Consider the following 15,270-nt stretch of genomic DNA (forward strand, 5'->3'; position numbering starts at 1 on the left):
GAAGGTAAGAGAGATATATTCTATATGCAAGTCTGTACAATTTGGTCCTTTCCTCTAAACAGCAGTGCACTGATTTTCTGTATTTTTCACATGGTGCAGGTCAGTGAGAGTGCAAAGAAGGATTTGAAGGAAGGTATGAAGCTATACAATTCAGAAAATAATGTTGGACTGAAAAATGCATGGAATATCATTCAGGCAGAGGTAACACATTTTCTCAATAGGAAAAAAAAACCCACAATTTGGCTATAAAGGCTGCTGCAGTCTGTTAACTGTGGCATCCATGCCAATTCTAAAAGATGGCTAATGCAGGCTTTGGTTTCTGATTTTGCAGTCTTGAACATCCAGGGAGTACTGTGAAACCCAGGATCAAAGTGTACTCTGTAAGGTGAAAGATGCTTACCTGTCTCTGAGATTCTCTGTGCTTATCACAGGCACAGAGATGATCTGAAACAGAGGAGAAGCAGCAAAATTTGCATAGGTAGAACTGCAGTTCTGGCAGCTAAGCTTTTGCCACTGAGCAGTTGTGGGCAGATTACCTTATATGCTGGTATTTGGGCTCATGTCTCCATGACAAGAAGACTAACATACCTTGGACATGGGACCATTTATTTTCTTTGGGTTTTTTTTTTTTATGTTGTTAAGTATTGGCTTTTAGTTATCACTGAGCACAAAGCACTTAAAAAATACGAAAGTGTTGTGGCAGCCCTTTTGAAAATATACAGTGGTTTAGAGGAAGTAGAAGTTTGTTGTGGTGCATGATTCACAAATTGTGCTAGTTAAGTTAATTTATTAATCCTTTACTTTTGCCATAGATGAAATGCTGTGGTGTGAATGACTTTACGGATTGGTACCCAGTGTTGGGAGAAAACACTGTCCCAGACAGATGTTGTACAGAAAACTCCCAAGACTGTGGACGGAACTCCACCGAATTAGTGTGGAAAACGGTAAGGCTTGCTTTTCCCAGGTCAAGGCTTAGGGAGGGGTGAGAAAGAACAAAATAGAGGGAATGTACGTGAAAGAAAATGTGACACTGGGATTTCAGTTTTCACCTTTCATCATTTCAGGGATGTTATGAGAGAGTTATGACCTGGTTTGATGAGAATAAGCATGTCCTTGGTTCGATTGGGATGTGCATCCTCATAATGCAGGTAACACTGGTATGATGTTTGTCTCAACATGGTTTTGATTTGTCAGCATTCTTGATTCTGCTGTGTGAAAAGTGGTGCTCAACCACTTTGAGTTTGATTATGATCTAAAAAATGTCAGATTTGTTCTATGAGTTCACTTAAGGCCATCAACTCAGAAAGGAAGCAGGTCAGCAGCCGTGCAACGAAGACATGCTACAGTGGGGTTTTGCTTACCTGCGTTTTGACTTCAGAGCACCACTTTGGTGTTCCCACGTTTAGCCATTTGTTACGCTGTCTCTTAGGGAACTGAAAAAAACATTTTGGAAGCAAGTTCTAGAAATTGCCAAAATGAGTCAAATCATGGCCACTGAACTGAGTAGGTTAATATGTTTTAAAAAGAAATGCAGAATTATCATCATAATTGTTAAGGTTTTGAGGTTCCTGTATCACTGCTGTACTTTTGGGGGAGAATACCTGAATCTGATGTTTTCAGTCACAGTTATCTGGCTAAACAAGCACAAGTTGCTGGGTAAAAAGGAAGAGTGACTTGTATGTATTGATTCTGAAAAATTATTGCATGAAGAGCCCTGAGAGCTTTCTGCCTCCACCTGTGCTCTGACAGATACATCTGTGGACATCACTGGGTGCCTGAACAACATACATCTAAGTTTACTGATCAGTGTTGAAGCTTGAGAAATACGGCTAGTGTAGAATGACTTTTAAAACTACAGCTGGACCATGAACATGGGTCAACAGTGCAGTTTTGGCAGCCTCCCTGTACTGAAGCCCTTATTGTTTGTTTTCCTTCAGATTCTTGGCATGGCCTTCTCCATGACACTCTTCCAGCAAATTCACAGGACTGGCAAAAAATACGATGCCTAAAGCCTCTGAAACATTATTGCATCAACCCTTCTGTCTCATCATAAAAATGAACAAAAAGAATGACTGCAAAGAGTATCAAGCCTAGCCCTGCTGAAGGAATCCATCCCATTGACCGATCTACTTTGTTGTTACTTGTCCAGTTACTATCACAGCTTGTTATTTGACTCATTTTTTGTCTGTTTCACATTTGCCATTTATTTGCCAAAGAGGGGAGAAACCCCCCAAACAAATGGATTTTCTACACAAAGTCATAGATCTGCTCTAAGAATGTTTCTTAAGAAAATGTTTTGCTCTACTAATCCATGCTATATGTGCAAAAATTATGTGCATTCGAATTCAAGGGAGAATTCTTCAGAGTCTTCCATTAAGTTTTCAACCCTCATGTCCAATTTACTGGAAGACTCAGAAAAGCCACTCTAACTGAGAGTCCTAAGAATAGGAGCTGCTTTGCTTTGCAGCTTCTTGTACCTTACGGTGTATACTTTTTTATTATGATAATGATGATGATAATTATTATGATGGATATAGCTTAGAATTTAGTTGCCTGACTTATAACTTCTTACCTTCTTACTGGTTTTGGTTTTACACATTTATTGTACATTAATTTGGGAACCACTGTGCGATCTCCAGAGGACATGTTTTTCAAAGTTGACAGTTGGTGCGGGCAAATAAACACATAACTTTTCTCAAGTCCATGTGGAGGCATCGTCTACCTTTATCGGGGCCTTGATGCTCTTACTGTAACAAATGTGGTTCCTTTCAAATCAGAGGCTCTTTCCTCAGATGGAATGCAATGCCTTCCCATTGGACTAGATGGTGAGCTTCCTACTCCTGTGAGGCAAAAGCTCCAATGTCTTTACTCACCCAAAGTAGTGTCTGGGCTGCTTTGATGTCATGCTACTTTGAAAGCTGAAAGTACTAAGCAAGTTACTGGCACACAAAGGAGAGAGATTGCAGTCTGACGTACTGGCCAGTTGGCAGTAGACTTCACAGATTGTGTTGTCTGTTTCAAAACATTTGCCCAAGGGATGGCATGCTGCTGGATATGAGGGTAAGGGATGGCAATTTGATGGCAACATTGTCATGCCATGCCCTTCATGGAAGGGGTTTCCTCAGGCAGATGACAGCTGTCTCCCTGAGCTGGAAAAGGGGTTTTGATTAAAGGTAACCAGGGGCAATTTCCAAAACAGCACTCAGAGACATCATGTGTTGTCACACCTTCAGTACAGAATTGGTTCTTGCTGACAGGTTGCCAAGTCCATCCAATGGGGTAGTTCAGAGTGTGTATTTTTACCAACATTCCTGTTAGAAAATTTGAACATCTATTTCTCCAGTTTGAATGCCTGTTTAATTGCAAGCAGCCCCCATTTACTCTTTGTTCCGGGTTTTTGCTGTTTTGTGAAGGAAGAAGGAAAGGCTCAGACATTGGAGGATGTTCTGATTTAAGTCCAGTCAGGGCTCAACTCAGCTCTGAAAGAAACACTGCTGATTATATTAGCAGTAGTTAGAAGTGATCTTCAGAGGTTACCTCATCCAATGTCACTCTCAAAGGCGTACTGTACATCTGAGATGGGGTTTACTGTGACATTATTGGGCTGAGTTTCAGAAACTGTTGAGGATGGAGATTTTGTGCTTTTCAGAGCCATGCCATGTCAAACTACTCCTCTGGTAAACAAGTTTCTCTTAATATCCAGTCTGGATATTTATACTTCAAACTCTTAAAAGATACCATTTTCATTGTATCATTCAGCCTATCTTTTCCTTGTGGGTTGAAATAGCTGTTGAGTCACTTCATATCTGGGAGTTTTTAGGCTTCTGTTTATCTTCCTGGTAGGTCCTGCATGCATCTATACTTTGGGCAGCAATAGTGTTTTGCGTGGCCTGTGTCACTTTTTTGGGTTGCTGTTAAACCAGTGTGACAGGAAGGAGTGTAAATATGTGGGAGATGAGATAGATAGAGATGAATTTGGGTGTCGCAGTGAAGAAGAAGGTTGCTATTCTCAGAGCATGGCCTTGCCCATAAGAGCACAATGCTCAAAGTTTCACAGGGCTCTTGTTTTCCACTGAAGCAGACAATGCCATATGGGTTCAGATATTTCACTTGGATTGCCTTTGAAAGAGTCAGGGTAGAAGCAGAGGGAAAGCACAGAAACTGAATCCAGTTTTACTTCCATTTCTAACAAAAATTGGGACCATGAGCATCTGAGCCCCACTGGAGATGGATGTTCCATGTTGACGAAGGGGCTCTGATGCCCAGTGTTCTTGCTGCTACAGGTAAGACTGTATCCAAAGTTGCTAAGATGCGTTCCCATTTTCAGAAGAAAAGACAGGACAATTTTCATTTGATGACTCCACTGCATTCTCCCTTCGGACAGAGGTGCTTAGCTTTCTCTAGCTTTCTCTGGTGATCAAAAAGTGCAGGGCGCAGGGCTGAGCAGGAGCATCATTTCTGTCCTTTTGGGTCGCACAGCGGTACCTGCTGCATCTTAAATTTTAATCTGCAGTCAGTTTTTGTACAAAAAATCATAAAATATATTAGTGAAAGTAATAAGGAAATAAAAAATGTTTATGAGTAGCTCAGAGATGAAATGAGTAGTTGCAAACTCAGCTACTTTGCCTTCCACCCAAACTTATTTTTCTAGAATGCTTCATTCCATTTCACGATCTAGCAGCATAGATCCTGAGATCTTTTTTTAATGACTACTTTTGGCATTTTAAGCACAGTATTAAGTGAGGTAGTTACACGAGCTTCATGTATTCAATCTCTATGAAGCCACATACAGGAAGGGAGTCAAAATCAGGTCTGAATTGTGTCTCTTGCTGACTCGCCAATGTGGGAGCTGATGGCAGACATCCTGAGAGGAGCAGAAAAGTAATACCATTTTCCAGGCAACAAAAAACAGCCCTGGAAAGTGTGAAGCTCCTTCAGTCGGTTAGAGAAGGCACTAACTGTCCTGTAAACTGGTCAAAGGGAGCTTTGGCTCATGTATGTATGCACTTTCTTTGCTTATGCTGGTGGCTGTCTGTGTGTTTTCCCCAAACATCACTCTAATTATTTAACTATAAGTTTTTAGCATGTTTTTAAATAAAAACTGAGTAAAAGTATCTTTAATATACACAAAAAATGATTTGTATAAATGCATACCTCTCTGTATCTCTAATTCATGAAAGCACAGTTCAAGTCTGTGAAAGTGCTGTTTCTCTGAGTGTTCCTTCAGACTGTAGCATACCTGCTGTTTCACTGTGCTTTGTGCTTGGAAGCTGCAGCAGAACTTAAGCAGAGACATAATAGGAGAACTGCTTGAAGAACCTTTATTTGAAAGCTGTTGAAATGACAGCAGTGAATTCTGTTCCCTCCTGGTGGTACCAAGGCTGTTAGTTATAGGAAGGCCAGGTGGAGAGCATTCAAAAGAAGTAGCATGTGAGATGATAAAAACAATGGCATAAATGTCTCCAAGATGACAGAAGATGCCTTGTATACGTTGTGCATTCAGTTCCTGGATTATGGTCCTGTCAGGCCAACTCACCTATCCTGTGTCCACCCCCCATCTGTATGCATGAAATAAATACAAACTCACACAGAAAGGATGCAAGCAGAGGCAGCTGAACTGATCCTCACGGTCTTTCTTGGGCAATGTATTGATCAGGCATAGAAAAGGCAAGAAGGAAAAGGGTGTTTTCCCAGCAGATGGTTCTTGGGAGCAGCATGGAATAGGGCACACATAATTCTGATGTAACTTCTTTCCATAGAGTTGAGCACCTTCATCCTGTAGTTGGCATTGGGAAACCTGGAGATGTTTGCATGTAGGCTAGCCATAGCCATGTACAGTAGATAGTAGACACTAAGAAACAACATGCCATTCCCACCAGGTGATGTTTGCACCAGTGTTTCTTCTATGCAATACCTACTTTCGCCTTTATATAAAATTTTTTACTAGGATGATATAAAAATAAAGGATTTTTTAAAAGGTGCCTCTTTGAGATCATTTCTCCTAACCCCAGCTGCCACCAAAACCAAAAGGGGACAAAAAAAATTCCAAAAGGTGATTTGCAGAGATCTGTTCCAACTCCACTGCAGTTGAAGTCCAGAGCTCTTGAAGCTGTTGCATCTCTGAAAAGGTCACCCCACTTTCAAAACAATACTTATTATCTGATAAAACATAAATCCATCTGAAAGATCCCCAAAGAACAGCAAATTGTTTTTGAGAGCCTCATAATATAGGAGTTTAGAAGTGTCCCAGAGAATACAGGATGGTCAAAGAGAGGACAAAGTAGTAGAGAGCTTGAAAGACATCCAGAGGACACTAAGAAGTCTCAGAGAAACCATGGAAATTGATTAAACACTGACTTGCAGAAAGATCATGGAATAGCTCTCCAAATGCCAGCAAAGTAGAAGGTGGTCTGAAAGATCCCCAGGTGAAACAGTGGAGCCAAGCAGAAGCCAACAAAGCAACAGAGTCTGAAAGACATTCAGAGAACAAAAAGTAGCCTCAAGGAATGGAAGAAAGCCTGTAAGGACCCAAGCAAACAAAATGTGGCAGTATCAAAGAGGCCAAGGAAGAAATAGATGAGGCAAAGGACCCCCCAGAGAACACCAAAAAGAGGCTTAGCAATAACAAGAAATTATCAGAGATATTAAAGGAGCTCCAGAGTACCCAGTAGTACCAAGGATGGCCTCAGAGAAGACCGAAAAAAAAGAGGAGGCAGAAAGCTCAAAAGTGTGCCAAAGAGTAGCATCGTAGCATCAAAGAACGGAAGATGAGCCAAAATCTGTAAAAGGCTCAGAGAACACACAGTAGCCTCAAAGAGGCAAAGAAACTAGTAGAAAGCCTGAAAGAACCATGGTGAACACACCACACAAACCCTGACAAGAAAGTAGAGATTCTGAAACAGCACTAGGAGAGTATGCCTGCAGCTCCTAAGAAAGGAGAGAGGCTAAAAGAGCAAAAGAGAGTAGCCTTGGAGAAGGGAAGAAACAAGCAGGGAGGCTGAAAAAGTCCTAGGAGAAAGAAGAGTAGCTCCTGAGATGTCACAAGCCTCAGAGAGACTGAAACATCCACAGAAAACCTAGTTTAACTTCAGGAAGCGGCAGGAACAGCAGAAAGACTGAAAGTGCTCCAGAGTCACTTCAGTGAGAGCACGGGACAGACCGAAAGTCTGAAAGGCAGCCATAGCAGCTTTGTAGAGGTTAGGGAAGAAGTGGAGAGGTTGAGAGAGTCCCAGAGAATAGAGAAGCCTTACAGAGCCTAAGTGACTAGAAGAAAGCCTGAAAGAATCTCAGAGAAGAGTAGACTCAGAGAAGGTACGAAAACAGAATAAAGCCTGCAAACATGAAGAATAACAAAGACTAGCTTCAGAAAGGTGGAAGAAAGTAGGCAAGAGACCCAAAAAGCATATAGTAGCCTTGGAGAGGTAAAAAGAGCAGAAAGACTGAAAGAATACTGAGAGAGCAGAGAGTAGCCTCACAGAGACCAAGAAAGAAGCAAAGATGTTGAGTCCAAGGAGAACATATGGTACCACCGGAAGGCCACGAAAATAGGAGACAGACTAGAAGAACACCACTACATGCAGAGTACACTTAGGGCGGTGAAGAAACAAGTAGATGGCCTCAAACAGCCTCTGAAAGTATGCAGAGTAGCTTTCAGAGAGACCAATGAGGAGGAGTTTGAGACGGGCTGAGAAGAGAACAGAAGGAGCCTGTGGCAGGGCATGACCATGTCTCTTGACCTGGGGTCTTTTAAATAAAAGGCATTAAACACTATTTGCCCCAGTATCAGTCCCCAAGAAATGCAAATAGTAAGCTCACTGCCAGTTAGTTTGAACAGCTGATCACAACCTTTTAAGCCCAGTAGTCCAGCCACTTATGCACCCACCTTATCTTCCACTTACCCAAACCTCACCGCAACCCTTTGGCTACAAAGTTACTATGGGAAACTGAGGCAAAGAGCTTGCTTAAGTCCAGGTGAACAACATTCACTGCTCTCCGCTCGTTCAAGTGAATAGTTGTCTCACTGTAGAAAGCTATCAGGTTGGTGGGGCATAATTTGCCCTTGGTAAATCTGTGCTGTCTTTTCCCAATGAGTTTCTTGTCCTTCACGCAACTGGAAGTAGTTTTTGTGAGGATTTGCTCTGTGATCTTCCCAGGGGCGGAGAGTAGGCTGACGATCCTGTAGTTCTCTGGGGGCTCGCTCTTGCCTTTTGGGGGAGATGGTGGGGTGGGGGTGGCGGGGTGTGTGTGCCATATGCCTCTTCAAATCGTCAGGAACCTCCCCCGCTCACTGTGACCTCTCCAATTGCAGTGGCTTTGGTCAGCTCACTCAGCACGTTTGACTGCATTTCAGGTGGGCCCACGGACTTGTCTATGTCCAGCTTGCCTTTTGGTCCCCAACGTAGCCTTGCTCTACTGTGGGTAATGCTCCACATCGTTGCCAGATTTTGCCACTAAGCTCAGGGACTGAAGGCCTAAGGGCAGACGTTACACAAGTAAATGCCAAGGCAAGGAAGGCACCGCATGCATCCTTTGTCACTAAGCACGCTGCCCCATTTGGCAGAGGGTCCTCTTGTTCCTAGTCTCCCTTCTACCGCCAGTGTATTCATAGAAGTCCTTTGTGTTGCTTTCCATGTTCCTCAACTGCAGCTGAGCTTTGGGCTTTCCGGATTCCACCCCACTCCACTCAGCCAATGGCTGTATTCCTCCAGAGCAGCCCAGCCCCACTTCTGCCCTCCGTGCACTTCCTTGCACTGTCAACCTCCGTCAGGAGTTCTCTGTTCATCCACGCTGGTCTTCTGCCAGGCCTGGTAGACTTCCCACACATCAGAATGGACCCTTCGTGTGCTTTGAGGAGGTTGTATTTTAATTCTGACCAGCTCTGCTGGACCCCTTCACCCTCCAGGGAGACTCCCATGGGATACTGCCTATCACATTCCCTCAACAAGCCAAAGCCTGCTTTCCCCAATTCCAGCTCTGTAATCTTGCTACATGTCTCACTCACATCTGGGTGGACCTTGGACCTACACTGCAGCCTTGTCAGCAGTCCTGCCTCTGTGTCAGAGAGCAGTGAGGGCTAGCTGCTCCACCACGGAAGGCTAGTCAGGAGCGGAACGCAAGAATAAGGCAGGTGTAAGCAGTGGCCTCACCAAGAAGGAGCCAGGATGCAGAACGGCAAGTCCACATCAGGGTAAGGGCCAAAGACAGTGGGTCACATGCAGCCCAGCGATCCCCCAGCAAGTCCATAGTGACGAGGCAGATCCAAGGTCAGCCAGGAAGCTGAACCAGTGGGTCTGGGTCAAGGTCCAGGTTGTGCAGGTACAAGATCAGCCACAGACAGAGCTGCTACACAGCTACGATGTAACACAGGCAGGAGCCAGTGGCAAGGTCCCGGCTTAAAAACAGTTCCCAAGGGAAAGGAGGGACAAGCCCTAGGTCCTAGCTTTCTTCCCAACAGCTCTTATCAGCAAAGGAGCTGGACTTGGACTCAGCCACCTAAGCTCTGTCTTAGACAACTAAACTCCTAGAAGAGGGGTGCACTCTGGGCCCTAACACGCTGACCCCATCTCCCTTTTCTCCTGACGGGACTCTCTGGAGAGACCATGACCTGATTCATTACCTTGCCTTGCCTGGGAAACTCAGTGGACCCTGTGGTCAGCACACCTGCTCTGCCCTCCCTATTCAGCAAGAGTGCTATGGGAGTGTGCCCTGGCCACTGAGGGCACTGCCTGTGCTGTGGCCAACCTGGTTTGCCCTCCTTGCAGCTCTCCAACAAAAGTGTGCACACCCGTTTCACCAGGCACTTCCTTCCTGCTCCCTGTGCCTCCCCTTCTCTTCAGGCTTTGGTCACCATCCCCTGATGAACCTAGGCTCCAGCCCTCCTAGCTAAGCCGGAAGGCCTGTTGGAAAACATGCTCTTGCCCCACCCCTGTGTGGCATCCTGTGTCTCCCCAGCACTCCCCGTTCCTCAAAGAGGGGGCCTGTGGTCATAAAAGCCAAAGCTCTGTCTGTAACGCTGGCAGTGCAGTCAGGTGTTAACCTGTAGGTTGGGTGCCCTCCTACCCAAGGCTTTCCTCTCCACTGGCAGAATGAAGGAGAACAGCACCTGGGCTCCAGTGCCCTGTAGCCACTCCTGGTTTGTTAAAGTCTCCCTTGACAATATCATTGGTACACACATGGGTGAGCAGGCCAGGGGTAACAGGACAAAGTCCAGACATGCCTTAGTGCTCTTTGCAACAGCCCAAGACCAAGCTCCCTGCAAGCAACAGACCACGTGAGGTACCAAGTAAGGTCAGTAGTTGGGTGCCTCTGCACCCTGTAGAAGGACATCTCCAACCACTGTCACACACCACTTCCTCTCAGTGCTGATTCAGAGTCACCTGGCTATGATGCATCCTTTCAGCTCGTACGGGAGTGTACATTCACTGATCATTCAAATGCAGTCTCAGAATTGTCCCTCCTTTCTCGCCTTGCAGGTCTTCGGCTCTTGCCTCTGTAGGAGCTCTACAAAGATCCTGTCAACCTCCTCTTTCTCTGCCTGTATGGCAATCTGTGCACATCCCTCACAGCTCCTTTTGTGGTGACTTAGTGACCCAGCCATGACTGCAGCCCTGACATGCAACACCATGTTGCACCCCGGCACTCTGTTGTCCAAGGCCTGGATTTTATCTGCTTTCGGGGACTCTGTCTGTTCTGAAGGCTCCAGTATGTCAGGGTAGTTTCTCCAGGCAGTGCCTTGGGATCTGTCGTATTGTGCAGAGTCCGTTGCTGCAGAATTCTAGAGAGTCTCATGCTGTCTTGAGCAGAGTTTTTAGCCCTCTTTGCAGCCTCTTAGAATCATAGAATATCTCGAGTTGGAATGGACTCAAAAGGATCACACAAAAAGAACAACGTAATTGCTGCAAAGAAATGCAAGCCAAATGTCGTGCTAGAGGCTATATGGCAATTATGTCAGGCACATGGCATTCTTAGACTCAACTTGTAGTTTGTCTCCTGACGTGTCATACGACCTCAGACTAGTCAGTTCACAATCTGAGCTAGATGTAGTGTGTTCTTTGACCTGTAAAACTAGAAGGTCTTTGAACTAGCAAAGCATCTTTGTTACCCCTCTATAAACATGGTAACTTCCTCAAATATTTAATCTATTGCCCCAAAGTTGTACAAAGCCAAAGTATAGACGTGGATAAACACATATGTGGCAGACCGTTCAGTCAATTACAGTCACCTTCTGTTTATTCCTCATTCCCTTTCCCTCACCCCAGGCAAGAAGAAAATTCAAGATACTTTTCAGTACACTGATTGTACAACGATAGCACAGTCTGGGCAAGCTAACTCTGGGACTGGGTTGCACGGGGCACCTGTGTCCTAGATTAGGAAGAGGCAGCTGAAAAGCTAGAGTGACTCTAGACATGAGCCAGGAGGGCTATGCTGTGTTATATGTGGACTTAGTGTCTCAGACCAACACCAATTCAGAGGTCTTTTGGTTCTGCTGTATTGACCAGCATTGCCAGCCTGCTGCTGGAAAATCCTTAAGAAGGACACCTTGCTAAACACAGGGCCACATTTTTGTGCAGTAATAATGTTTTTTGTCTGCCTTGCCATGCTGAACCAAACATTTTCTATTCTGTTTCCCAAATCCATTTTAAAGATTTCTCCATTCATTCTCAGCCCATGCAGATTTTTTTGTGCACATACTTGCCAGTGGATGTACAGCCAAGTTTAAACTGAATCATCAGAGACAGCTCTCCCATTTTTTCTGTAACCTCTGCAAAAAAGGTAGAAACTAAAAATGACCACTAAGAATTCAAACTGAACAGCTGACACTACATAAAACTTTGAAGGAACATGGAGGTCAGAAATGGAGCAGGGCTAGTGAGCATAAATGAAATGTGCTGGGATTCTTTGCTTATGCATCACTCACTTTGAGCCTGACAAGAATTAGATCTGTCCAAGTACATTTATAAGGATGCAGCTCAGCGTTAATTTCTGGCTAAATGAATCCTTTCTTGGTGACAAGTAGTACGTGGTGATTCCTCTGCTGCAGCAAAAATTGTCAAAGGCTATTTCCTCCATAAATTCCAGAGAAGTGTATAGGGCAGGATGGTTTCCTAGTTCATTTTCTAACAGTCCTTGTAAGAAGGTGAAAAGTTTGAAGAAGCTTAAGTATTTCTTTGATAAAGGTGGCAGTGGCTCCCACTTAACATTAATGCAGTCATTTCATTGATTTTGAGAATGGCAAAAAACCTTACAGAATACTTTCGTTAGGAAAAGACTAGTGTCCTTAATAAATACATATTGTAAATCACTTTCCAAGCAGTTTTTAGGTTAAACTTTCAGATTAAATTAAGGCTTGTCTTACCTAATCCAGAGATCAGATGTGTTTTGTGCAGGGGAAAGCTGGCAGAAGTTCATTTTAGGAAGGTACTACATTCAAATCCATTATCCTAAACTTATTTCCAAACGTCTCTTTTTGATCTCATTGTCATTGCCATATATGCATGTGTGTGAAAACCTGTTGTATATGTCTGAAATGTCTAGGCCTGGAAAATAACCTACAGAGATGACAGAGACTTCAAAATATTCCATTAATTTCTATCTTACTTTCCTCAAAAAGAACAAGAAACTGGCCCATTGTTTCCTGAATAACAACAAACTAGAGGTAGAACATTTAGCCGTGACTATAATGGGAAAATTAAGTGGTAAAAGAGTCTAAGCATAAACTGTTTTCTTAAACCGAAAGGATACAGTTCTGGCTGCAGTGAAATCAACAGCATAGCTTCTGCTGCTGACTTAACAGAGTCACAGAAAGGAGGGAAGGAGGCCAGCGTTCCTGATCCTTCTTCGTACTAAATTTTTCATAATGCAAAGATACAGAACACAAAACTCAAGAAATCAGAGTGGAAGAAGGAGATGATAAGAGTGGCAAGGACCCTAGCTTACCACTGACACGTAAGCGCTGGCAGCAGGATCCAAGGAATCCCAGTGCCCCATTTCTGAACACACATCTAGACTCCTGTCATTTTCAGCCCCAGAAGCCCCTGCTAGTTCACCAACCACCATAGCCTGGAATTCAAATGACTGTACCCCCCAGTTGGACACAGACTGAGTTCAGGAACTGCTTGAGAGAAAGCTGCAGGTTGGCCACTACTACTGCTGAAGCCCTCAGGCTTGAGGACAGGAGTAAAACCTCCATAAGCTGAAAACAGTACGCCAGTTCACAGGAAGAAAACGTTACCTGAAAGCTTATGGTACTCGTGGTGCAAGAAAGCAAGGTCACATGCTTAGATCTAAGTTTCTCCAGTTATTATATCAATTCCCAACTAAATGAAAGTGCATACTGAAAAAGTTTATTTACTTAAAGGCTGAACCGGGTACTGCCCTTGTGAGTCATTCTCATGCAAATGATCCTAGCCCTGTTCAAAGACTGAATACTGGTGACAATAGCAACATTTTTTTTACAACTCAGATCATTCTCCACATCTCAGGTGTTGAAACACAGTTTGTTAAATGACTACGAATGTATGTGAAATTCCAATTCTCACCACATTAGCTGAACTGCTTTTATTCCTTCCTTGGTTTTTCCATTTGTTTTCTGCTTGCTTTCAGTTAACGCCAGCAGACTTATATTTCATTATCATTTACATTATCATTCAATTGCATGAATGTGTCATTACTCTGATTATTAAAAATTAATCTACTATAAAATGGCAAATACCCAAAAATCACCCACTTTTCCCTCTAAGAGTATGTATAATGGCAGTTTACTTTCCTTGTCTTATTCTAGTTGATACACTCAAGGGCAGAGAGCAACTATTCAGAGGGACATAGACAAGCGGGAGGAATAGGCTCAGAAGAACCTTAGGAAACTGAGTAAGGACAAAAGCAAAGTTCTGCACCTGGCAAGAAATAACCCCTGGCAACAATACAGGCTAGGAAATGACTTGCTGGTGAGCAGCTCTTCTGAAAAAGGTCGTGATCCTGGTGGATGGAAAGCTGGATGTAAGCCAGCAGTGTGCCCTGGCGGCAAAGGAGGCCAACTGCATCCTTGCCTGTAAAATGGCAGAACCCTACCCAGTAGTTCAAAGGAAAGGATTACTGGCATTTGTTAAACCCCATCTAGAATACTGCATCCAGCTTCAGGCCCATCAGTACAAGAAAGGCACTGACCAACGGAAGCAAATTCAGCAGAGGACAACCAAGACAGTCAGGAGGCTGGAGAACTTGCCCTGTGAGAAGAAACTGATGGATCTTGACTTGTTTAGCCTGGAGAAGAGAAGGTTCAGGTGGCCTCCCAGCTAACTGCAATCTTCCAATATCTATAGAGGTTATGAAGAAGACAAGGCCAGGCTCTTCACGGTGGTGCATGGTGGCACGACCATGCACCAAGCTGTAATGAGAGGTACCAAATGGATGTAGGGAAAACTTCCTCACTGTGATGACAGTCAAGTATCAAGCATTGGAAGAGGTTGGCCAGAGAGGTTGTGCGGTCTATATCCTTGTAGGTTTCAAGACCTGACTGGATAGACCCCTGAACAAAATTACCTGATCTCATAGTTGACACTGCTTTTAGGCAGATGATCAAGGTGCATTCCAACCTGAATCCTCTTTTAAACCCCTGATTGAGCCAATTAAAGAGGCAAAAGGAAAAAAAAAAACTTCTTGCCCCTTAGTAAAACAGTTCAGCAGACATACCTGAAGAAAAAAATTTGGCTGGACGAGGAACTGAGCAATCTAACCTTGATTTGAACTTAGGCCTGCTTTGGTAAGGAGACTGGATTAAAGAACTTCATGAGTCCTTTCAAACCTAGATGCTTCTATGATCCAACTATTTATGTACCAGGCAGTACCAGGAAGTTCTTTCCTTTACTTCCTTTTGACCATTCCCTGCAAATGTGTGTTAGTAATTCACATCATGTGGCCAAACCCCTCCAGTTTCTGCCTTTTTGCTGCTTGAACTAGAGGCTTATGAGAATGAATTAATACAATTGTGTATTTTCCAGAACAGGTGTTAGTCTGCACACAGTATATATCTACAGAAATCTTTGGATTTTAGGTGTTTTTAGGTTGTTGCTATGAAGAGTTTGGTATTAGCACGTAGCTTCCTGAGAATACAGTCATTCTAACAAGCTATGTTTTCACAGTGTAACTAAGATATTCTTATCTCAAAGAAATGCTTATGGTCCATTATTAATTATCAGTGTAAACATACAAAGAAAGGGAAGAAACACACAACTCTCAGTTGTAACCCATGCTTCAATAGTAGCAGTAGAAACC

General features: G+C 43.7%; 1 protein-coding gene across 1 annotated transcript in view; it reads left to right on the forward strand.

Annotated features, from left to right (window-relative positions):
• The window catches only part of TSPAN9 (tetraspanin 9), a gene marked incomplete at both ends in the record, with an annotated part of 117,479 nt that extends 115,470 nt beyond the window's left edge, over positions 1 to 2,009 (forward strand). Inside the window, 4 exon segments of the mRNA XM_082012936.1 lie at positions 100 to 201; positions 813 to 944; positions 1,065 to 1,148; positions 1,938 to 2,009. Of these exon segments, the coding sequence (XP_081869062.1) occupies positions 100 to 201; positions 813 to 944; positions 1,065 to 1,148; positions 1,938 to 2,009 (390 nt within the window).
• Positions 2,010 to 15,270: the final 13,261 nt, after the last annotated feature.

This window comes from Phaethon aethereus, assembly GCF_964289735.1.
Source record: "Phaethon aethereus genome assembly, chromosome: 1".
Classification (NCBI taxonomy): Eukaryota; Metazoa; Chordata; class Aves; order Phaethontiformes; family Phaethontidae; genus Phaethon; species Phaethon aethereus.